General features: G+C 39.1%; 1 protein-coding gene across 1 annotated transcript; it reads left to right on the plus strand.

Moving 5' to 3' along the window:
- Positions 1-4214: 4214 nt before the first annotated feature.
- LOC133559195 (hyaluronan-binding protein 2-like) lies at positions 4215-24004 on the plus strand. Its single transcript, XM_061910711.1, has 13 exons — positions 4215-4373; positions 8082-8232; positions 8308-8400; positions 8525-8635; positions 13121-13237; positions 13322-13432; positions 13503-13674; positions 19828-19919; positions 20000-20378; positions 20456-20598; positions 22962-23096; positions 23197-23342; positions 23414-24004. Exons 1-13 carry the CDS (start codon positions 4314-4316, stop codon positions 23576-23578), a joined length of 1875 nt encoding a protein of 624 aa, XP_061766695.1. The 5' UTR covers positions 4215-4313; the 3' UTR covers positions 23579-24004.
- The last annotated feature ends 773 nt before the right edge of the window (positions 24005-24777 follow it).

The following is a 24777-nucleotide window of genomic DNA, read 5'->3' on the forward strand; positions in this document are numbered from 1 at the left end:
ACTCAAAATGACTCAAACTAGAATATATTTTTTGTCAAAAGACTGACTAAAACTTAACTGCTGTCCAAACAAAACTTTGTTCATGTTTGTAAGATTGTACAAACGACACCAATGGGCCTCAGGACAACATTATTACATTTTGGGTGGAGTATGTTATTTTTTCAGGTTAGTGATAGTGGAGCTGTAGCAGATATGTAAAAGTAGAATAGTACAGTTCTTTAAGGGCCTGATCAGCTTAGATCCCACATAACAAGTGCAAAAAAACATATCTATATAATCAGAATCAAAATCATAAATAGTTTATCAATCCTCAAGGGGAAATTACGATTTCAGCAAAGTCCCATTTAAGATTGATTGATTGAAACTTGTATTAGTAGATTGCACAGTACAGTACATATTCCGTACAATTGACCACTAAATCGTAACACCCGAATACGTTTTTCAACTTGTTTGAGTCGGGGTGCACGTTAACATTACAGGGAGACAGAACAGGTCTGCTAACTTACGATGTATCTAACAATAAAAGGTGAGAAAGAGGTAATGGCTGGAGGGGGTGGGTTTGAGAAAAAAAATCTATCTAAGCCTGGGCCCCGGGAGAGGGTTTCCAGCCTGAGGCCAAAGGGGAACATAAACGTGTGTAAGAGGGAAACATCAAAGAACACAAAGGACATTATGTTGTGTTTTATCATTTCCCTGCCTTCTCCTTTATTGTGATGTCTGTTTCCTTCAGCTCATTAGTCCCCAGCGAAGGGCAGACATTAAGGCACACCTGCAACCAATTTCAACCTCGGACTATTTAAGCTCGTCACTGACAGCTTGGTCTTGCCGGTTATTGTCTCTTGAACTTCCCACGTGCATGCGCCCGCTTCACCTCGTCAGTCCTGGTACGTTGTCTCTCCTTTGTCCTGTAATCTCTCACCTCTGGCTTTTTCCCCTGCCGACCACTGAAGAACCTGTTTTTGTTTGTAATTCATGGTGTGCACTTCTGCCCAATTGTCTTTTGTTACTCTTTTTGGACTTTTTAAATTTTTCCCTTTTTGTAATTCAACCTTGCCTCCTGTCTGTGCATTGGGGTCACCTCCATGATCAGTTCCTAACACATTAAAGACATTAAAACAGCAGAGCTGATGGAACCAGCTGCTACTTCTACACACAGCCACAAAAGTAAAACAACAACAACAAAAAAACATATACACTGTGGTGGCCTCCGCGGTTTTCCACGCCATCGTCTGCTGTGGTGGGGGGAGCATGGCTCGAGACAGGAGCAGACCCAACAAAGCAACCAAGAGAGCCTACTCCACCCTCGGCCGCCCACCAACTCTCGACCTGTGTCCAGTCCGCATAGATGAGCGAGGATACGTCCAAGGAGACCGAGGTGTCCGATACCTGCTCATTTAGCCAAGACACTGTGAAGCTTGTCCGACCCGGAACTCAGTGCTAGCTCTGCAGCTCTGTCTCTTCATCCGCATCTCCTCCAGTTTCTCCAAACGGACTCTGGTGTGGCAGAGACCGAGCAGCTGGTCTCCATGGCCAAAAGGCTCCCAGGAGGCAGATCCAGAAGTCCACAAAAAAGCACCGCAGAAGTCACGAAGTGCCACCCCTTGTCACACAGTCCCAAAGGGTCCTGAACCAAAAGGCAAAAAAACACATAAAAACAAGAGGGAGACATCAGGAACCCCAACGGATGATACAAGAGCACAGAGCTCCTGCCAACAGCAGCCACTACTGCGGCGCCATCTTGGAAAATAATGTAGGTTTTATTAGTTGGCGTGTTGCGGATGTTCAATTAAGACTGCATGTACAATTGATACCAAGTACAAAAGTGCTATAAGAGACATTTCCATTCACATTCTTGTTATCATACTCCAACCTGTAGTGTTTTGTTATGTTCCGGAACATGCAGCACACAACTATAATCTGTACCACTTTTTGGAAGCGATCCTCCAGTGCAATCTAATCTACTGTTTAGCTTATGGAAACTAGTCTTTAGAATGCCAAAGGTGCGCTCTGGTAGACTTCTGGTAAAAGTAATGTTGCAAGACGTTTTTTTACATAGGAGATATATTTTGATGTCTGCTTGATCTAAATCAGCCTTAAGTCATCCAGCTGCTCAACAATGTGATTGCTGAATAGACAATATTTAGTTATTTCTGCACAAGGACGGAGGATTATTTTTCCGCTGTCTCTCACCACATTTTTGCCACAATGCCGCAGCCTTTTATGGAGCCAGTTTCCACGTGCGTTCCAAACTTGCAAAATATATATTTTGGATCTACACCTAACATCCACTGTAATGACACAAAGTACAGACGCGTATCTAGTTGATACTACTATGATTACGTCAATATTTTTTGGCATCACAACATCTTCTTTCGGTTTTTTATATATTTATATTATGTTTATAAACTTAAGAAGTGTGTCCCTGGACACATGAGGACTTTGAATATGATAAATGTATGATCCTGTAACGACTTGGTATTGGATTGATACCTAAATTTGTGGTGTCATCCAAAACTAATGTAAAGCATCCAAACAACAGAAGAATAAATGGTTATTACATTTTAACAGAAGTGTAGATGGAACATGTTAAAAGAGAAAGTAAGCAGGTATTAAAGGCCTACTGAAATGAGATTTTCTTATTTAAACGGGAATAGTAGGTTCATTCTATGTGTCATACTTGATCATTTCACGATATTGCCATATTTTTGCTAAAAAGATTTAGTAGAGAACATCCACAATAAAGTTTGCAACTTTCAATGCTAAGAGAAAATCCCTGCCTCTACCGGAAGTCGCAGACGATGACGTCACATGTTGACGGCTCCTCACATATTCATATTGTTTTTAATGGGAGCCTCCAAGAAAAAGTGCTATTCGGACCGAGAAAACGACAATTTCCCCATTAATTTAAGAGAGGATGAAAGATTCGTGTTTGAGGATATTGATAGCGACGGACTAGAAAAAAAAAAAAAAACTCGATTGCATTGGGACGGATTCCGATGTTTTTAGACACATTTACTAGGACAATTCTGGGAAATCCCTTATCTTTCTATTGTGTTGCTAGTGTTTTAGTGAGTTTAAAAGTACCTGATAGTCAGAGGTGTGTGTCCACGGTGGTCTTGACGCGCAGTGTCTCAGGGGAGTCGACGGCAGCTATGGACGGCACAAACTCAGCCTTTCTCCGGTAAGAACTGACTTTTTAACCACAATTTTCTCATGTGTTCGGGATCCATGTTCTCTTGACCGCGCTCTGATCCATGTGGAAGTTTCACCTCCAGGAATTTTAAACAAGGAATCACCGTGTGTTTGTGTGGCTAAAGGCTAAAGCTTCCCAACTCCATCTTTCTACTGTGACTTCACCAATATTAATTGAACAAATTGCAAACGATTCAGCAACACAGATGTCCAAAAAACTGTATAATTATGCCGTTAAAGCAGACGACATTTAGCTGTGTGTGTGCGCAGCGCTCATACTTCCTAAAACCCCGTGACGTCTTGCGTACACGTCATCATTACACAACGTTTCGAAGACGAAACTCCCGGGAAATTTAAAATGGTAATTTAGTAAACTAAAAAGGCCGTATTGGCATGTGTTGCAATGTTAATATTTCATCATTGATATATAAACTATCAGACTGCGTGGTGGGTAGTAGTGGGTTTCAGTAGGCCACTTATTATTTGACAAAATAATAGAATGAAAAATGACACAATAGGTTGGCTGAAATGTGGGTTCAGTTTCTGCTCAGTGACAGTGTGAATATTGTCTACCTCTTAATGTGGCTTCTGATCCTTAGGGCAAGTTCCTTCCCCACTGAAATATCCTCGACTTTGTCATTTACTTCCCGTTGCACAGAACTTGGGAGTAAAGGCTCTTTGAATAACAGGTCAAGTTTATTTGAGACCACCCTGTGTTTGTTCTGTAGATCCAAAGTCTACATTCAAACAAACAATTTGTTCTTTGCAAATATGCTCTATGAACTTTTCCCTCAAGGGTGGATATGTCATTTTAATAAGGACCTAAACAGCACATCAGCACATTACTACATGATTTCTTGAGGCCAGAGTGTGTTTCAGCACCTTTGCTTGGTCTATTCAGAGAAATCACACGATAAACAAGACTGGTTATTTTTTCCAGGTGGGTGGCATTTGACCTGTAATTTTTGCAAGTTTAGTAAAAATCAATAGCACTGACCTGCATGAAGTCCAAATGCCAGACAAAGTTGGCGAATCAAAGGTTAGTAAACTTACGCAACACTTTTGAAGCGTGGCAGCAGTCTGCTGCTGCACACTCGCCTTTGGGCTGATCTGCTGCCATCATGAACCTGAAGCTCATCTTCTTTTGCCTTTTCCTTGTTGTGATCCTCATCCCTGCTGAAGTATGTATTCACTCATCCCTACAGCTAGATGCTTAGTGTACACGACGCTGCAATATTAACTCTTGCTATTCCTGGTCATCCAGTTGTTAACCATATCTTATTTTTTTAAACACTGTAAATTAACTTATCACGATCGGAAATGCAACATTGACAGACTTTTCAAAGTTGGAACATTTCCATGGGAATTATTGCTTGGGATTGGAGAGCAATTTGCCAAATTGAATCTTTTTTGTGCGGCAATCATCATAAAACAGTGTTTCCCAACCTTTATTTACCCGAGGCACATATTTTAAATGAGAAAATCTCAAAGCACTTCACCAAAGAAAAATAATATGTGAATGGCATGACACAAGTTAATTATGTCACTCCTGCCTCTGGGTATCGTTTCCATATTATATACGGCTGTCAACTGATTAACATTTTAAATCCGATTAGTTGTATTATCTTTGAACTTTGATTAATCACGATAATTGTAGTTAAACATTTGCTTGCATACATTTTATAAACTTTAAAAATCCCTCCAATATTTTCCCACGTATGCCATTTTATTGTCAGAATTTCATACAGGAACATTCCTTTGATGCAGTGATTCAATAGTGGTATGCGGGCTTCATCTCGTGGTAAGCCAAATAATCACCTGATTAAAGTACAGTGTTTTATTTTCTGATATTCAAACACAGTGTTAAAACTAGGGTTGTCCCAATACCAATATGTTGGTACTGGTATAGGCGCCAGCGCCCCCCGGGACCCCAAAAGGGAATAAGCGGTAGAAAATGGATGGATGGATGGTATCAGTACCAAAATGTATTTCGATACTTTTCAAAATAAAGGGGACCAGAAAAAAAATATATATATTTTTGGCTTCATCTCAACAACTCCTACGATACTTTTAGCATTTGGTTCTTAATTTTACAAGATTAAAATACAAATTCAAAGGTGTTAAATACACTAAGCTATTCTTGTTGCACTCAAAGACCAATTTACAATTGTATTTTCTACATAGGATAGGGTAGAATAGGATAGGTATTTATTGTCATTGCACAAGTACAACAAAACCTTGTTTTCAGCACAAACCTGTTCAAGATTAGACGGGGGGCGGGGAAGCGGGGGGTTTGGGGCAGGGGGGGTCCTTTTTTTTTTTTTTTTCTTTGTCATGAAAAAGGGACGTTTTTGTCATGAAAAGGGGAGGTTTTTGTGGTTGGTGCACTACTTGTAAGTGTATATCGGGGTTTTTATGTTGATTTAATAAAAAATAAAAAAATAAATATATATATACATATATATTTTTATTTTTTTTAAACAAAAATGTATAAAAAATGATTCTGCAGCCCGGTACCAATCGGGACACGGCCGGGACGCGGCCCGGTGGTTGGGGACCACTGCTTTAACCCATCGCTTGGGCAAAACAGATTATTGACATACTCAGATGACACTGCTGATCATTTTCTGTACAAGGAGACCTGGAAAATACTTTGTGTGATTAATCTGTGTTTATACATATTCCATAAGATATTTTTGTGATTAATCATACACTGCAAAAACTGAAATCTAAGTAAGATTAAATATCTCAAATAAGGGTGATATTTGCTTGTTTTCTGTCTGATAAAATAATTATTCTCACTAAGCAGATTTTATGTTCAAGTGTTTCACTTGTTTTAAGGGTTTTGGTCCTTAGTTAGGCCCTGCAATGAGTTGGCAACTTGTCCAGGGTTTACGCCGCCTTCCGATTGTAGGTAAAATAGGCACCAGCAGCCCCAAAGTGAATAAGCAGTAAAAAATGGATGGATGGATGGATGGTCCTAAATTATCTCAGTAAGATATTACAGCTTGTTGCTGAGATGTTATGACCTAAATTGAGTAAAACATGCTTCAAACTAGAATATCAACTGTTGCAAAGCTGTGTCATCAACACTCACAAGCATAAAACTACTTTTTTTAAAGTAAGAATTTGTTATTTCAAGCATGGAAAAAAAATCATGACTTTGACACAACTTTGTCTCATAATTAAAATGTATGACAGCCAAATGGACTTTGCTGTTTTATTTTCAATTAAACAATAGAAAATACGTACTCATATAGTAGTACAGTTGGCACAGTTGAGTAAACTGACAGTTACTATTTAAACATTTCACATGTGACATTTCAAACTATTTTGAACAGAAAAAGTTCATGCACATTCAGATGAATTCTTCAAAATTCCAATTAAAAAAAATTAGGCCGGGGGCTGGGCTGTATATGTGCACACTAATTGACTGAAAGAGCGGCAGCACGGTGGAAGAGGGGTTAGTGCATGTGCCTCACAATACGAAGGTCCTGAGTAGTCCTGAGTTCAATCCCGGGCTAGGGATCTTTCTGTGTGGAGTTTGCATGTCTTCCCTGTGACTGCGTGGTTTCCCTCCGGTTACTCTGGCTGCCTCCCACTTCCAAAGACAGGTTGATTGGCTACACTAAATTGGCCCTAGTGTATGAATGTGAGTGTGAATGTTGTCCAGGGTGTATACCGCCTTCCGCCCGAATGCAGCTGAGATATGCTCCAGCGACCCCCGCGACCCCAAAAGGGACAAGCGGTAGAAAATGGATGGATGACTGAAAGAGCACGCACTGTCGGACAATGTTGCTAACCCTGCCCTTCTCATCACCTCTTCATTGGTGATGTGGTCTCTCCATGAGATCCTCAAGATATATCTGAGGCACCGTCGGTGGAAGACATCCGGGTTGTTTGTAATGCTTGATGTCTTCATCCACGTCTCACAGGCATTGGTCACTGTAGGGATGACCACTGACATATAGAGGCGCAGCTTTGTGGACGTACTGATAGATTTTGATGACCAGATTTTCCGGAGGCGTTAGAAGACTCCTGCAGCTTTTCCGATTCTAGTCTGTACATCTTTTTCTGCGTCTCCAGTGTTTGAAATGGTGCTTCCCAGATAAGTGAAGTTCTTAACGTACTCTATGCCTTGTTTGCCTACGGTGAGCAGTGGAACGTTTTCGTCTTGTGCGGAGGTCATGGCCTTGGTCTTCTTTTGGCTTGTACGCAGGCCAACATTTTCCCCTTGGTCATGCAGATTGTTGGTCAATTTTTGGAGGGCAGCGTAGGAATGGCTAAGCAGGGCCAAGTCGTCTGCAAAGTCCACATCTGCCAGTTTGTCCCCTCCCCACTTAATGCCGAGGTTTGTTCCGACGACAGACTTCCTCATGACAAAGTCAATGACAATTATGAACAGTAAGGGGGACAAGATGCAACCCTGTCTTACCCCGGTCACAATGTCAAAGTCGTCGGTTGTGCTGTTTCACTCGACAGGTGGCGTAGTGGTACAGGGCTCTGAAGATGTTGACGTACTTTGAAGGTATACCGTATAGCTGGAGGATCTGCCACACTCATTCCCGGTGGATGCTGTCGAAGGCTTTCTTGAAATCGATGTAATTGATGATGAGGGGTGTCTGGAGTTCTTGGCACTGTTCTAATATGTTCCGCCACACATCGATTAATCTATCGCGACAAACTAATGCACTGCGGCACAGATGTTGGGAATAACCGTCATAAGTTTGATTGTTTACTCTATTCAGCATACAGATTATTGGTGTTGAAATTGAATTTAAATGGATTTAAATAAGCCATTCAAATAACTGATTACAAAAAAAAAGTGACTGCAACCAAATTTTGTTCAACCATTCTAGAAACAAACCAATTTCTTTCCAATGATTCAGACAAAACCTAAAAAGCACAAAAAACATCAACATCATCATCCTCATCATCATCATCATCATCATGGGCATGACCATGAGCACAATGAAATGAGAGCTGTTAAACATGGAAAACTGGACAAAAGGAAAGAACGATTTCAGGACATAATAGCGGGTAATTGATCTCTTTTTTTTAATACACATAACAGATAATGGCCGTTTGTTTGAATCACATCATTTGTGTTTTTAGACCGTTTCTTTGGGTTTTTGGAGGAGTTTGGTGATGACGACGATGAGGATGATGAAGTCAGTGAATGGCTTTTTGATCTCCAAGAACCAGCAGGTAAGAAATATGACACACACACACACACACATATATACACACTTTCTGTCATCCTTTGATATGCAACATTGCCTTTTAAATCCCTTGATGTTACTTTGTTTTCTTTTCCCGAACTTTTTCTCAGGCAAATGCAACCCCAACCCGTGTGAAAATAATGGAGTCTGTGAGGAGAAAGGGAAAAAAGGTTTCAAATGTGACTGTCCAGGACCTTACAGGGGAAGGAGATGCGAGAAAGGTTGGAGAAATCGTCTTATTAGGGCAGTGGTTCTAAAATTGGGGTACGCGTATCCCTGGGGGTTCTTGAAGGTATGCCAAGGGGTACGTGACATTTTTTTGTAAATATTGTAAAAATAGCAACAATTCAAAAACCCTTTATAAATATATTTATTGAATAATACTCCAACAAAATATGAATGTAAGTTCATAAACTGTGAAAAAAAAATACAACAATGCAATATTCAGTGTTGACAGCTAGATCTTTTGTGTTCCATAAATATTGATGTTTACAATTAAGTTCATGAATCCAGATGGATCTCTATTACAATCACCAAAGAGGGCACTTTAAGTTGATGATTACTTCTATGTGTAGAAGTCTGTATTTATAATCGAATCACTTGTTTATTTTTCAACAAGTTTTTAGTTATTTATAGATCTTTTTTTTCAAATAGTTCAAGAAAGACCACTACAAATGAGCAATATTTGTTATACAATTTAAGAAATCAGAAACTGATGACATAGTACTGTATTTTACTTCTTTATCTCTTTTTTTCAACCAAAAACGCTTTGCCCTGATTAGGGGGTACTTGAATTAAAAGATTGTTCACAGGGGGTACATCACTGAAAAAAGGTCGAGAACCACTGTATTCGGGCACAGGTGTCCAACTCAAGGCCTGGGGGCTAAATCTGGCGGGCCACATTATTTTGTGTGGCCCATCCCATAATTTTAACATGGCATGCCATAATATGGCCCACCTTGTCATTTTTAACATGGTCTTCCACACAATTTTAACATGGTCTGCCATGTAATTTATGTGGCAGGCCAAATCATTTTATGTGACCCACCACATCATTTATGTGACCAGCGAAGACAGGGGAAAAAATCCCACTTTGACTACGTTTGCACTGCAGGCCAAAATGGTAAATTGTGTTCTTGATCAGACTGTAATTCCTCGACGTCACTTGTATGCGCAGTTCGATAAAGTGAAAACAAAGGAAGTCAACTGGATTCCATAAATGAGGAAGTCGCTACTACTACAAAATAAAATAAAAAGTCGCCACACGTTAAAAATGAGTTATTTTACGTGAAAATAAATTTAAGTAAAGTAAATGGATGTATCGAAATTTATATATAGCCGAAGTTTCTGTGCTTTATCCGTTATACAATGCTCAATACCGGGGTAGAGCGGAATATACGTTAGGTCAGGGAAACCCGTGAAACAAGCTTGTAGGGATGAAATAGCCTATGTGTTTTTTCTAGCCCTAATATAAATAAATATATATATATATATATGTATATATATATATATATATGTATATACATATAATGTAATATGTATAATGTATGAAGCTAAGGTAGATCCACGCTGATGTCCTTGTTGCCTCTACTAAACAGCCGTAAAAATTTTCTACCGCTCATTCCCTTTGGGGTTGCGTGGGGCGCTGGTGCCTATCTCAGCTACAATCGGGCGAAAGGTGGGGTACACCCTGGACAAGTCGCCACCTCATCACAGGTATAGGGGCGTGGTGATTGGCTCATGTGTTACCTAGGACGTGTTTCCGTCTGTGGCGGCATGTTGAAATGATTTCACTGCGCTTGTCGAGGGATGACTGGTCTGGGTGATATATAATAAACAGTTTCTCTTTCAAGCATAGGTTGCATTTTTTATTACCACTGTTGTAAGGTGTGCTGGATGCAAGAATTCGCCAGGTTATTGAATATTTAACATTATTGTCTTTGAGGTTCCAAATGTGCTTGCTGAGTTCTGTAGAATTCCGCAAGGTATGGTTTCCAAAGGTGGCCTTGTGATTGCTCCATCTGGCTTTAAACGCTCCTTCAGTTAATCCTACGTACGTGTCGGATGTGCTAATGTCCTTGCGTATTACCTTTGCTTGGTAAACGACTGATGTTTGTAAGCACCCCCCATTGAGAGGGCAATCAGGTTTCTTGCGACAGTTACATTCCTTATTGGATTCAGAGTCGTTTAGTCTGGGGGTAGGCATATATACATATATATATATATATATATATATATATATATATATATATATATATATATATATATATATATATATATATATATATATATATATATATATATATATATATATATAGGCCCTGCGATGAGATGGCGACTTGTCCAGGGTGTACCCCGCCTTCCGCCCGATTGTAGCTGAGATAGGCAACAGCCCCCCCCCCCCCCCGCGACCCCAAAAGGAAATAAGAGGTAGAAAATGGATGGATGAATGGATGGGATGTATATATATATATATATATATATATATATATATATATATATCCATCCATCCATCCATCCATTTTAAACCGCTTATTCCCTATTGGGGTCGCGGGGGGCGCTGGCGCCTATCTCAGCTACAATCGGGCGGAAGGCGGGGTACACCCTGGACAAGTCGCCATCTCATCGCAGATACATCTATCTATATCTATCCATATCTATATCTATCTATATCTATCTATATCTATCTATATATCTATATTTATCAATATATATATAAATCTAAATACATACAATGTATGAAGCTAGATCCACGTCGATGCCCTTTTTGCCTCTACTTAAATATATATATATATATATATATATATATATATATGTGTGTGTATATGTGTGTGTATATATATATATATATATATATATATATATATATATATATATATATATATATATATATACTAGGGGTGGGCAAATTAGTGCGTTAATTATGAGTTAACTCATCAATCTATTTACGCGACAATTATTTTATCGCACATTTGCGTATGTTGTTTACATGCTTTTATTTTGTTAACGCCTTTTCTTAACAAGATGGCGTCGCCCGGCGTTGAGGGGCTCTTGGTAAAGATGGAACATTTGGCAAAAATACCGGACAACTCTGCAAATTTCATGGCTGGCTTACAGCGTGGTCACTTCGGGATCACTTACGACTGCCAGACAATTCTGAATGTGGATAGATTGGGCCGTTTTGGACTGAATGACGCGTGCTTGCTAGACCGGCTAGCTAGCATGGGAATACTTTGCCGGCTACATCCAGCGGCCTGTGAAGCAGCGGAGTATATGTGTTGTCTGTTCATTTATGAATAATGCAGACGAGGCGTATTGGCTGAGTTCTTAACGTTTGCTTTTAAGAGCGTGCATATCACAACATACAAGATGCCGTCATGGCGACACAACCTATACCGGGCTACCACGCATGCTCGTCACTCCTGTTGCATGCTGGGTAGGGTAGTTCTTTTATTCCCTGGCTCATAACATCACAATATAGTACCATGTATATGATGCGTTCAGTTTATCAAAGCACCAAGCAAACAATCGGAAAATTCCCATCATATCAATTCCTAGATATGGTCATAATTATTTTAAGTGCACTACGCAGAATAAACACGACATTATTAATATTGCTACTACGGATAATTTGATCAAAAATTCCCTAAAACAGCCCACTACCTATAATATAGGTTTTTTAAACATAAGATCCCTGATAAAAAAAATGTTTCTGCTGTTACCTCAGAAATTGCCTGTTCAGATGTTATGATTGTGGCTCAGAGATTTGTTTGTAGATTATATTTATTATCCATGACAAACAGGATAACTTAAATACCCTGGCAGTGGTAGTAATAAGCTTAAATGTTTGTATTTACATTTTTTGAGTTGATTTTCATAAAATATGCTATTTAACTGCTACTGTTTAACAAGGAATGATTTAAATTGCGTTTGCACAACAAATGTTTTGGCGCTTTTGTTCATGTGGGGGAATATTCCAATCAAGTTGCACTACACACTACTCTTGTATTCATTATTGGGCTTTGCGTATACAATGCAGTTAATCACGATTAATCAGAGAAATAGTGTGATTAACTTCGATTAAAATTTTTAATCGTTGCCCAGCCCTAATATATACATATATATATATATATATATATATATATATATATATATATATATATATATATATATATATATATATATATATATATATATATATATACATATATATATATATATATATATATATATATATATATTTATATATATATATATACATATATATATATATATATTTATATATATATATATATATATATATATATATATATATATATATATATATATATATTTATATACAGCCCGGCCCCTGGCCAAATTATTTTAACCCAATGCGGCCCCTGGGTCAAAAAGTTTGGGAACCCTGTTCTAGAGTCACGGTTTGCTGACCCCCGACCTAAGATTTCAAAGCAAATTATCCATCAATCTGTAAAAAATGTAATAATCAATAACAGTTGCTTTTGCATATTTTGTAACAAAGCTATTATATGTTTATATTCATACTTTACATATGTATTTAATGTAACATGTGGCCCTCTAAGAGCAGCCACAACTGCAATGTGGCCCTCAAAGCAAATGAGTTTGACAGCCCTGTATTCGGGTGTAGGCATTGGTTCCAAACAGCATATAACCGTTGCAAAAATAAAAATGGATTAACATTTCAGGTCGAAAAGTTTGCAAGAGAGGTAGATGTGGCCGTGGCGATTGTGTGCTGACTTCCACCCCTCCGTTCTATGAGTGCAAATGCAAGCAGCCCTTCCAGCCTCCAAATTGCAGAACATGTGAGGAATTGATCAAAACTAATAAATGCCTGCTTTTAATCATGCCTAAGGTTACGAAATAAAGTTGTTTTGCTTCTTCCTCAGATAATCTGTGTGAACCTAATCCTTGTAAGAATGGTGGAGCGTGCATCAAGGATGGTAACGACTTTGACTGCGAGTGTCCGCCGGGATTCACAGGAAAGTTCTGCCATGTTGGTAAATACTGTACTACATATAATCCTTGACTCATTATTTGAACTTAATTCAAGAGTGCTATCATTCCAAGGCCCAAATGATTGTTATACTGATGACGGGGAGTCATATCGTGGCAATGTGAGCGAGACGGTAGGTGGTGCTGAATGCCTCTATTGGAACTCCCATTTCATCCTGGAGAAGGGAACGGATCCTTTCAACAACTTTGAGGACAGTGACGGCCTTGGTCCTCATAATTTCTGCAGGTGGGCTATTTCGCTATAATTGTAACAGTGTGTCTTGCTTGGCAATTTGTCCCGCCGTGCCCCTTGATATGACATCTCTGTGTTAAGAATGGCCATGAAGAGCAGATACAAGAAAACTTTTTCCAAGGAGCATATAGTCTAATTTGCATCGACGGCCATTACGCATGTGCATGTAATTATAATGGACGCTGCAGGAGAGAGGAATAGCGTTTAGGCAGGGACCGTGGAAGGGAAGAAAGTGAGCGTGAAGGACAGTCCTGAGAAGAAAAAGTGGATGCAATTTATTGAATTGAGGATATAGATAATTAAAAAAGACAGGGTGTGTCACAAACTTGGCAAAGAAATTTGAGCTGGTAGTCTGCACCATATTGAAGCAAATTGAGTCAAGCGCCAGGATGATGAAATAATATACATATGGTGAGGCGGCTAATGGTGTGTTTGACGGAGAAGCAGCAAAAAGGGAATACCGTAAAAGTCCACTCTCCAAGATAAATACTGTAGATTAATTCATAAAACTAGTGTAGTTGTTAGTAGTATATTCTATTGTATTTTTAAACAATATTTATCATATTTCATTAAATTGCTTTGAATTAATGTCAAAGACATGCACCTGGGGATAGGTTGACTGGCAACACTAAATTGGCCCTAGTGTGTGAATGTGAGTGTGAATGTTGTCTGTCTATCTGTGTTGGCCCTGCGATGAGATAGCGACTTGTCCAGGGTGTACCCCGCCTTCCGCCCGATTGTAGCTGAGATAGGCGCCAGCGCCCCCCGTAACCCTGAAAAGGGAATAAGCGGTAGAAAATGGATGGATGGATGGATGGGGAGATGTTGATTTGAGTTTGAGTTAAGCGCTCTGGCTCAGACCCAAGTAAACTCATTAGTTAAGGTACTACTACAATTGCTTGAAAAATGGGTATCTCGAAGGGTCTGAATACTGGCCAAATATGACTAATTCGCTACGTTTGCAGCAATAATCCCTCCTGCAAACATCTTCTTATTCTCTGGCAGAGCAGATGCATATGAAGTGTGTTTAAAAGCAGAGTTATGATCCATGCTGCCACCTACTGTATGAAGTTGTAATCACAATCTACATTCACAGACAGTCCCAATGTAATTGGTTCATGAGCGAGGGTGAACCTATAGACCAGGGGTCGGGAACCTTTTTGGCTGAGAGAGCCATGAAAGCCAAATATTTTAAAATGTATTTCCGTGAGAGCCATTTAATATTTTTAACACCGAATACAACTGTCAGATTCAAACACTGATGACATCTATTAAACAGACAAGAAGCAAGGAATTAAACAGAGACAGGATTCAATTTAGCTCAATGAGGAGAAACTCACAGACCTGTACCCTTGTACGGTGTCGTCCCTCACTCTGACAAGAGAATTCTACGCCTCCTCTTTTATTTGGACTTTCCATGATTACAGCAACTAAATGCATGCATTTTTAAGTAAGACCAACATTTTTAGAGTATAATAAGTCTCTTATTCTTTTTAATAACTTTGTTATTCTGAAGCTAACCAACAATAAAATAAATACTTTTGACCATTAATGCGACTTCATGAACAGGTGCGATAGAAACGGATGGATGGATTAAAATGCACGAGAATGTTTTATATTTTGAATGTTATTTTTAACACTGTGATTACTAGTGGAATTATTAATTTCTTATCGTGTTAAGCAACGTCAGCTAAGATTTATCTGAGAGCCAGATGCAGTCATCAAAAGAGCCACATCTGGCTCGAGAGCCATAGGTTCCCAACCCCTGCTATAGACTTAGACTTCGTCAAACTTTATTGATCCACAAGGGAAATTGTTCCACACTGTAGCTCAGTTTCAAAGGATGGAAAGGGAACGGATAGAAACGATAATGCAGGTATTAAGTAGACTAAAAATGTACCGTGGTAGCAATACAAAATATACCATATATGTAATTTTTACATATTATATATACATTATACAAACCCCGTGTCCATACGAGTTGGGAAATTGTGTTAGATGTAAATATAAACGAAATACAAAAATTTGCAAATCATTTCCAACCCATATTCAGTTGAATATGCTACAAAGACAACATATTTGATGTTCAAACTGATAAACATTTTTTTTTTTTTTTTTTTTTGCAAATAATCATTAACTTTAGAATTTGATGCCAGCAACACGTGACAAAGAAGTTGGGAAAGGTGGCAATAAATACTGATAAAGTTGAGGAATGCTCATCAAACACTTATATGGAACCTCCCACAGGTGTGCAGGCAAATTGAGAACAGTTGGGTGCCATGATTGGGTATAAAACCAGCTTCCATGAAATGCTAAGTAATTCACAAACAAGGATGGGGTGAGGGTCACCACTTTGTAAGCAAATTGTCGAACAGTTTTAGAACAACATTTCTCAACGAGCTATTGCAAGGAATTTAGGGATTTTACCATCTACGGTCCGTAAAATCCTCAAAAAGTTCAGAGAATCTGGAGAAATCACTGCACTTAAGCGATGATATTACGGACTTTTGATCCCTCAGGCGGTACTGCATCAAAAACCGACATCAGTTTGTAAAGGATATCACCACATAGGCTCAGGAACACTTCATAAAATCACTGTCAGTAACTACAGTTGGTCGCTACATATGTAAGTGCAAGTTAAAACTGTACTATGCAAAGCCAAATCCATTTATCAACAATATCCTGAAACGCCGCCTGCTTGACAGGGCCCGAGCTTACCTAAGATGGACTGATGCAAAGTGGAAAGCTGTTCTGTGGTCTGACGAGTCCACATTTCAAATTATGTTTGGAAACAGAGGACGTGGTGTCCTCCGGAACAAAGAGGAAAATAACCATTCGGATTGTTATAGGTGCAAAGTTCAAAAGCCAGCATTTGTGATGGTATGAGGGTGTTTTAGTGCCCAACTTACACATCTGTGAAGGCACCATTGATGCTGAAAGGTCCATACAGGTTTTGGAGCAACATATGTTGTCATCCAAGCAACGTTATCATGGACACCCCTGCTTATTTCAGCAAGACAAGTGTTACAACAGCGTGGCTTTGTAAAAAAAAAGAGTGTGGGTACTTTCCTGGGCCGCCTGCAGTCCAGAACTGTCTCCCATCGAAGATGTGTGGCGCATTATGAAGCGTAAAAGAGTTGTATTGTAAAACTTACAATAGTTCCTCGGGTGATGAATGAAGAAACCATACGAGTAGTATGGCATGGATGGCTAGCAGACGAAACGGCAGTTGTACTTCCGGTTCACGGCACTAAACAGTAGGAAACACTGTAGACCAGGGCTATTCAACTACATAATGAAGAAAGCCAGAGTTTTAAGAGTCCAAGGGCTCGGGCGCCGGACTTTGAAATGTGGATGTTTTGTCAGGAAGTGCCTCTGCAGGTTATATTCTTTTGAGACTTAGTTTTCTTAAAGGCCTACTAAAATGAGATTTTCTTATTTAAATGGGCAAAGCAGGTCTATTCTATGTGCCATACTTGATCATTTTGCGATATTGCCATATTTTTGCTGAAAGGATTTAGTAGAGAACATCCACAATAAATCCCTGCCTTTACCGGAAGTTGCAGACGATGATGTCACATTTTGACGGCTCCTCACATATTTACATTGTTTTTAATGGAGCCTCCAACAAAAACAGCTATTCGGACCGAGAAAACGACAATTTCCCCTTTAATTTGAGCGAGGATGAAAGATTTGTGTTTGAGGATATTGATAGCGACGGACGAGAAAAAATAAAAAACGGGATTGCATTTGAACGGATTCAGATGTTTTTAGAGACATTTATTAGGATAATTCTGGGAAATCCCTTATCTTTCTATTGTGTTGCTAGTGTTTTAGTGAGTTTAACAGTACCTGTTAGTCGGCGGTGTGTGTCCTCGGGTGTCTTGACGCGCAGTGTCTCAGGGAAGTCGACGGCAGCTTTATGGGCGGCACAAGTTCAGCTGATCTCCGGTAAGAAGCAACTTTTTACCACAATTTTCTCACCGAAACCTGCTGGTTGACTTTCGGTCGGGATCCATGTTCGCTTGACCACTGTGATCCATAGTAAAGTTTCACCTCCGGGAATTTCAAATAAGGAATCACCATGTGTTTGTATGGCTAAAGGTTAAAGCTTACCAACTCCATCTTTCTACTTTGACTTCTCCAATATTAATTGAACAAATTGCAAAAGATTCAGCAAGACAGATGTCCAAAATACTGTGTAACTACGCCGTTAAAGCAGACGACTTTTAGCTGTGTGTGTGCGCAGCGCTAATATTTCCTAACAGCCTGTGACGTCACGCGTACACGTCATCATTACGCGACGTTTAAAAGAAGAAACTCCCGGGAAATTTAAAATTGCAATTTAGTAAACTAAAAAGGCCGTATTGGCATGTGTTGCCCATCCATCCATTTTCTACCGCTTATTCCCATTTGGGGTTGCGGGGGGCGCTGGCACCTATCTCAGCTACAATCGGGTGGAAGGCGGGGTACACCCTGGACAAGTCGCCACCTCATCGCAGGGCCAACACAGAAAAACACACAACATTCACACACTAGGGCCAATTTAGTGTTGCCAATCAACCGATCCCCAGGTGCATGTCTTTGGAGGTGGGAGGAAGCCGGAGTACCCGGAGGGAACCCACGCATTCACGGGGAGAACATGCAAACTTCACACAGAAAGATCCCGAGCCTGGATTTGAACCCAGGACTGCAGGACCTTCGTATTGTGAGGCAGACGCACTAACCCCTCTTCCACCGTGATGCCCAGCTTGTGTTGCAATGTTAATATTTCGTCATTGATTAATAAACTATCAGACTGCGTGGTGAGTAGTAGTGGGTTTCAGTAGGCCTTTAATTACAAAGTAAACACTTGAGCTTTGACACTGCACTATCAAAAAATGTATTATTCTTCTTTTGCTACTCAATTCCAGCGTGTGCAGCTAGTTGCCGGTACGAAGAAACAGAAGCTCCAGAAGGTTTATTGTGGATCGATGTTCCTTCCTGAATTGGATTAATTTAAACGTATTTATTCATTTACATAGTAAGTCTGAAAATATAAGGTTAAAATAAACATTACTAAAGTATAACGTCCATTGTGTCTTTTACCTAAATAATGTCTATTGTGTATTTTACATAGGTATAGTCTCAATACATTCACACAACTACATATGTTTACGCTTACAGAAATTAAACAACACCTACAGTACATCAAACATTGCACATAATGTAACAGTAAATGACTCATCACAATTAAACCTAGGGTGTAGCGTTGCCCTCTACTGGTCATATTTAGCGCTACATGTATTAAGCGAACTCTGATCGCCCAGCGTTACTCTTAAACAAAAAACAACACGACCATGAATACAAAATACATCACGATTTCAGTCATTTTAAAACAAAAGGAAAATAAATATCTTTTGACCAAGTTTCATAATGTAGCTCACATGTGTGTATGTCTACCCTTGTTGCCGCTTGTCTAAAACACTGTTTACGTTGCTGAAAAGGTCCAACAAATAACAATGACTTAATCAATTCGTACTTTGTTATTTAGTCATTATTAAAAGTAAATTTTTGCAACTTATTTTTTATTTTGTTATTAGGGTTCATCGTGACACATATGCCTTGCTGTTGTCCCATGTGGGGTGGTATGATGTTCGGAGGGCCAAATGAAAAAAGCTTTGGTGGGGCGGATGTGGCCCGCAAGCTGCCAGTTGAATTGGCCTGCTGTAGACATTCAACCTGCAGCAAGTGCAGTGAGCCAACCGGTCCAAAAGATGGTGCCGTAGTACAAATAATATCACACCTTTTCAGTGTCTCTGTTGGAGCTTTATGAAAACTATTTGTTTAACACAAAATATTATGACCGTCAGTGAAGAAAAATCCATATTTTAGTCGCACCGTTTTTCAAGTCGCAGGATTCAAAGCGTAGGAAAAAGGGATTTGCTTATTTTAGTCCGGAAAATATGTTATTTATTTGCCATCAATTTGTTTTAGTTCAAAACATGCCTCAAATTAAATTCAAGTTTTATTCTAAAAGTATTTCAAATGTTTCACAAAGCTCAGGTAAAGAAACTTGAACATTTATGCAAGGGCTGGAGTTAAAAAATAAGATTTTGCCAAGGCCCTAATTTGACCCCTAATGTGAGATTTTTTTTTTGCCTTTAGAAATCCAGATGGAGACTTGATGCCGTGGTGTTTCTTCAGAAGAGGCAATAAGCTGCTGTGGAACTACTGTGATGTCAATGAGTGCTCTGATGGTAAGTCAACTCTTTGTCTTTCAAACACACATAAACAAATGTAATGTCTCATATATGTATGTCTTTGTGGTGGCACTTAGACATTTCCCCTTCAGCCTCCCCTGCCACCCCTGCGCCTTCAGCCCCCCCTGCCACCCCTGCGCCTTCAGCTCCCCCTCAGCCTACTCAAAATCCCCAGCCGCCAACAGCTGACCCAAACCAAAAACCCACCCAGGCTCCCCAAGCTAGTGTAGTTGTACCTACTGCCACACTTTCGCCACGACAATTCAGCTCCTGTGGGAAGCCTCAGCCAAAGAAAGTCTCTACACGGATCTTTGGAGGATTGAAGGTGCCACCGGGGGCCACACCTTGGCAGGTGTCCCTCCAAATCAGACCAGAGGGCTCTGCCCAGTCACACAAGCACATCTGTGGAGGCGTTCTTATTGAAAGCTGCTGGGTACTCACAGCTGGACATTGCATGTAAGAACAATCTGAATAGATACAAAAACGTGCAAATATCTTCAACTTGTGGTGTTACCTTTCATGTGTTTGAACAGCGAACCAAGAAATGACATTCAGGTGGTTATGGGGGGACTGTCTCTGGATGCTGACGAGCCCACTGAACAGATCATTAACGTTGAAGAGGCTATTGTGCATGAGAACTACAGGGAGACTTCAACATCAGTTCACAATGACATAGGTGAGTGATTTTGTAGAATTGAACATCAAAACATGTTTAATTAAATCTAAATATTGGTGGACAATTCTAGATCTTTTTTTGTTTTAGCGTAAATTTAATTCAGACCAGTTCAAAATTAGCTGTAAGTGGCACAGCGACATAGCAAACGGTGTGTGTGGGTCAATGTATCTTTTGGTCATTGAATTGTTGTTTTATAAAAGGGAATTGAAAAAGAAAATATGATAGGTTTATTTAAATTTCATTTTGATTATAGAAAAGCAACAAAAAAAAAATAAATACAGAATTTTTAATTGAAAAATAAGTGTTAAAGTGTTGACATAAAGCGTTAATATTTTTCATGTAGAAAAGCAATTATATACTAGATCAGTGGTTCTTGACCTTGTTGGAGGTACCGAACCCCACCAGTTTCATATGTGAATTCACCAAACCCTTCTTTAATAAAAAATAAAATGTTTTTTTTCAAATTCAAGACAGAGTTATATGTTTTTGGTAACACTTTAATATGGGGAACATATTCTAAGTAACAAAGACTTAAGTTAGAGTTTTTCGGACACTAGGGGAACATATTCTAAGTAGCAAAGACTTAATTTAGAGTTATTTGGTTAGGGTCAGGGTTAGAGGGTTAGGGTTATAATAAGGCCATGCCGAATAAGGCATTAATAAGTACTTAATAGAGCCAATATGTTAATAATTTGCATGTTGATAACCAACTAATTAATGGTGAATATGTCCCCCATACTAAAGTGTTACCATGTTTTTTTACTGGTGCACAAAATGAACCGTGCATGAACATCACTTTGTTCAAAGAACAAAACCAACACAGTGCATGAACTCACAACAAATTACACACCTGCAAATCAGTGTGACTTCTGCTCTTGCCGTATCCGTAATATGCCGATAGGGAGAAGTTTTTATTTACACGATGAGTCGGGTATGTCTTGATCTCCGCCGAACCCCTGAGCCCGACTCACCAAACCCCTAGGGTTCGATCGAACCCAGGTTAAGAACCACTGTACTAGATGAAAAACAGTTGGATTCCTATGTGATATGTTATATGACAAAAATTAAAATTACCAGTCAGCAGACAATAAATGATCAAAAACATGTTGGGGGTTTTTTCATTAATTGAAACTGAATTTTGCCTGTAGGGAAAAAAAACTGTGTTTGGTTGTATTTTGTGTCAGAAAGACCAGGGGATCACAGATCAGTGGGTTTTTATACATAAACACAGAATGATATAATGACGTACTGTGGTTATTGCTCTTTGACAGTATAAAATAAAATAAAAATTGTATTTCAAAAGTAAATGAATCCCCCTCATGAAAAAATAAATCAATGACCAAAACATGCTATACACTGACTGTGTGCATATGTACATTTCTATTTATTTCAAAAGTTTGAATATAGAATTTGTAATTATTTGAAATGTTCAACATTAGGCTGGAAGTTGTTGTTATTCTTTAGAATGGTTCAGTTAAAAAAAAAGAAATGAATTACTTTCAAAATTTAAAAAATGCATTATATCCTCCCCTTCACAGTCATTTTGTGTGTAACCGTGCCAATTTGCACAAATATTTCAAACGTACTAAATACAATGTAAATGCAAAACGGCCGCAGAACAGTTTTAGTCTTGATAAATCATATTGCAAGCACTTTATGACCATATATGCATCATTTCTCCCCAGTATTATGGGACTTCTGATAATCAGCATACTGCATATTTTGCATATACATCATGACATCATAGCTTACTCAGTGGCCTAGTGGTTGGAGTGCCCGCCCTGAGATCGGTAGGTTGTGAGTTCAAACCCCGACCGAGTCATACCAAAGACTATAAAACTGGGACCCATTACCTCCCTGCTTGGCACTCAGCATCAAAGGTTGGAATTGGGGGTTGAATCAATAAAAATTATTCACAGGCACAGCCACCACTGCTGCCCACTGCTCCCCTCATGATGGGTCAAAAGGCAGTGTGTGTGTGACTGTCGTTGGTACTTTAACTTTTTAACTTTAACTATTAACAGATACACTGAATGGATTGCACTCTCTATTATGCTCATATCAGAGCAAAATAGCACAAAACTAGTAGATCAGATTTGCGTGCACAATCAAGTTTGCACATGTTATATTACATGCAAACCTCTAGCCGATCACCCATAGTCTTTCTTCATTTCCCGCTACAGCTGCATTAGATAACCAGGCAACAGTTAAAAAGGCATTATAACTTGGCCTTTCACTGTGGTATACAGTATGTACTATTTTTATGAGTCCAAAGATCAGCCAAAACTGTCAGCATAATAAAAAAATAATTAGACATGATTATGTGTATCTAAGAATATTCATTATATTATCCACTTATATAGCTTTGCTAAGACTGGAAGGTACTGATGGTGTTTGTGCCAATGAGACCCAGTTCGTAAAGACTGCCTGCTTGCCTGACGGCCCACTAGATGACGGGATGGAATGTACCATATCTGGTTGGGGTGCAACTGAGGAATGTAAGTTCTTCAAATAGAGTTTCCACAGGATAATTTATTTGTTTCCATTGAAATAACCTTACTTTACTACTGTAATTCACATCGCTATTCCTATGTGCAGCCGACTACGGTTCCAACCATTTGCTGCAAGCCAACGTTCTGCTGATCAACCAGGATAAATGCTCTGAAAGCAAGATTTATGGCAATGTTTTGGATAACGGCATGTTCTGCGCTGGCCACCTACAAGGAGGGGTAGATTCATGCCAGGTGAGTGAGGTCCAAGTTACATATTACTCATACAGTGAAGATCTGATTTGACCTTTTTAATCTTGTTGCAGGGTGACTCTGGAGGACCGCTCACTTGTGAGCAGAACAACGTCCACGTTGTCTACGGCTTGGTTAGCTGGGGAGATCAGTGTGGCAAGAAGAATAAACCGGGGGTGTATGCTCGGGTCACTAACTTCCTGGATTGGATCAAGTCAAAGACTCAAGCCAAACCTTGATAAACAGCCGCCTACAAGAGTAAAATAGCACTCTGGGTGAATAATAATGATCCATCCATTTTCTACTAATAATAATGATTATTATTATTATCATTAATATTATTTTTATTACTATTTAGATAATAACACTAATGATAATGATACACTAGAAACCCAACTATTGATTTGGAATTTTGTGTTTTGTTTTTCCTGTAAGTATAATTATTTCAATCCAGTAGGTCCTTTTAAAGGACAACAACTGAAATTGTCTGTATATTTGCTTGTGATGTAATGTGTTTAACTGCTTATGGAGTGGCTTGTACACAAAGATATCCCACAATCTTGGTTTTGACCAGAAATTATCCATGTTTGCAATGTTCACACGTACATAAGTGAATTGAATCTAGAATCCATTAGGACATAAAACCTGAAATGAACATCCAATAACATCAGAGTGGCGCATTCCGATTGTTGGCTTGACCCCAGGATGCAGAGAATGCAGGTGAAATGGGAACAGCAGGCAAAAGCTACAATACTAATGCAGGAATTAGGAATGATAGCAAAACACTGTAGCATGCAGAAGGTGAAGCATACAGGATATGCCAAAAAATAACACGATGAATCAGCATCGCCTGACAGATGGTGCTGGTAAATTAACCCTCCTAATTACAAATACAGCACAAATCTGGAGGAAAAGCGGCAAAGTTAGTGAAACACATGACATCAATACAGCAAAAGATAATACAAAATCAAAACAGTCATGATGAATCAAGATAAACATAATGCAACTTGCTATTCTTTTTTATCATGTATGAGAGAAAAAAATGGTTCAGTGATGGTGCTCCAAGTTCAAAACATCCATCCGTCCATCGATTTTCTACCACTTGTCCCTCCCCTGGTTGGGGAGGGTCCTGGAGCCTAACCAAGCTGTAATTCAAAACATCGGTATCTCAAACTAACATATTCAATTGGTGCTGTCCCGCCCAAAACACACAATTTTCACATGCACCGTGCCTTTAAAAAAAGACTTTTAGATAATATTTTCTCAATAACAATATGATAAAATATTCTACTAAGAACTACTGTACTTTTATGAAGTAATGTAATCACAATGTGCATCATTTATCTTGGAGGGAGAACTTCTACATTGTATCCATGCTTTTTTCGTCAAACACACCATCAGCAGCTTCTCCATATTGACATTTTTATCGTTCCCTGTT

Source organism: Nerophis ophidion, linkage group LG09 (genome assembly GCF_033978795.1).
Source record: "Nerophis ophidion isolate RoL-2023_Sa linkage group LG09, RoL_Noph_v1.0, whole genome shotgun sequence".
NCBI classification, from domain to species: domain Eukaryota; kingdom Metazoa; phylum Chordata; class Actinopteri; order Syngnathiformes; family Syngnathidae; genus Nerophis; species Nerophis ophidion.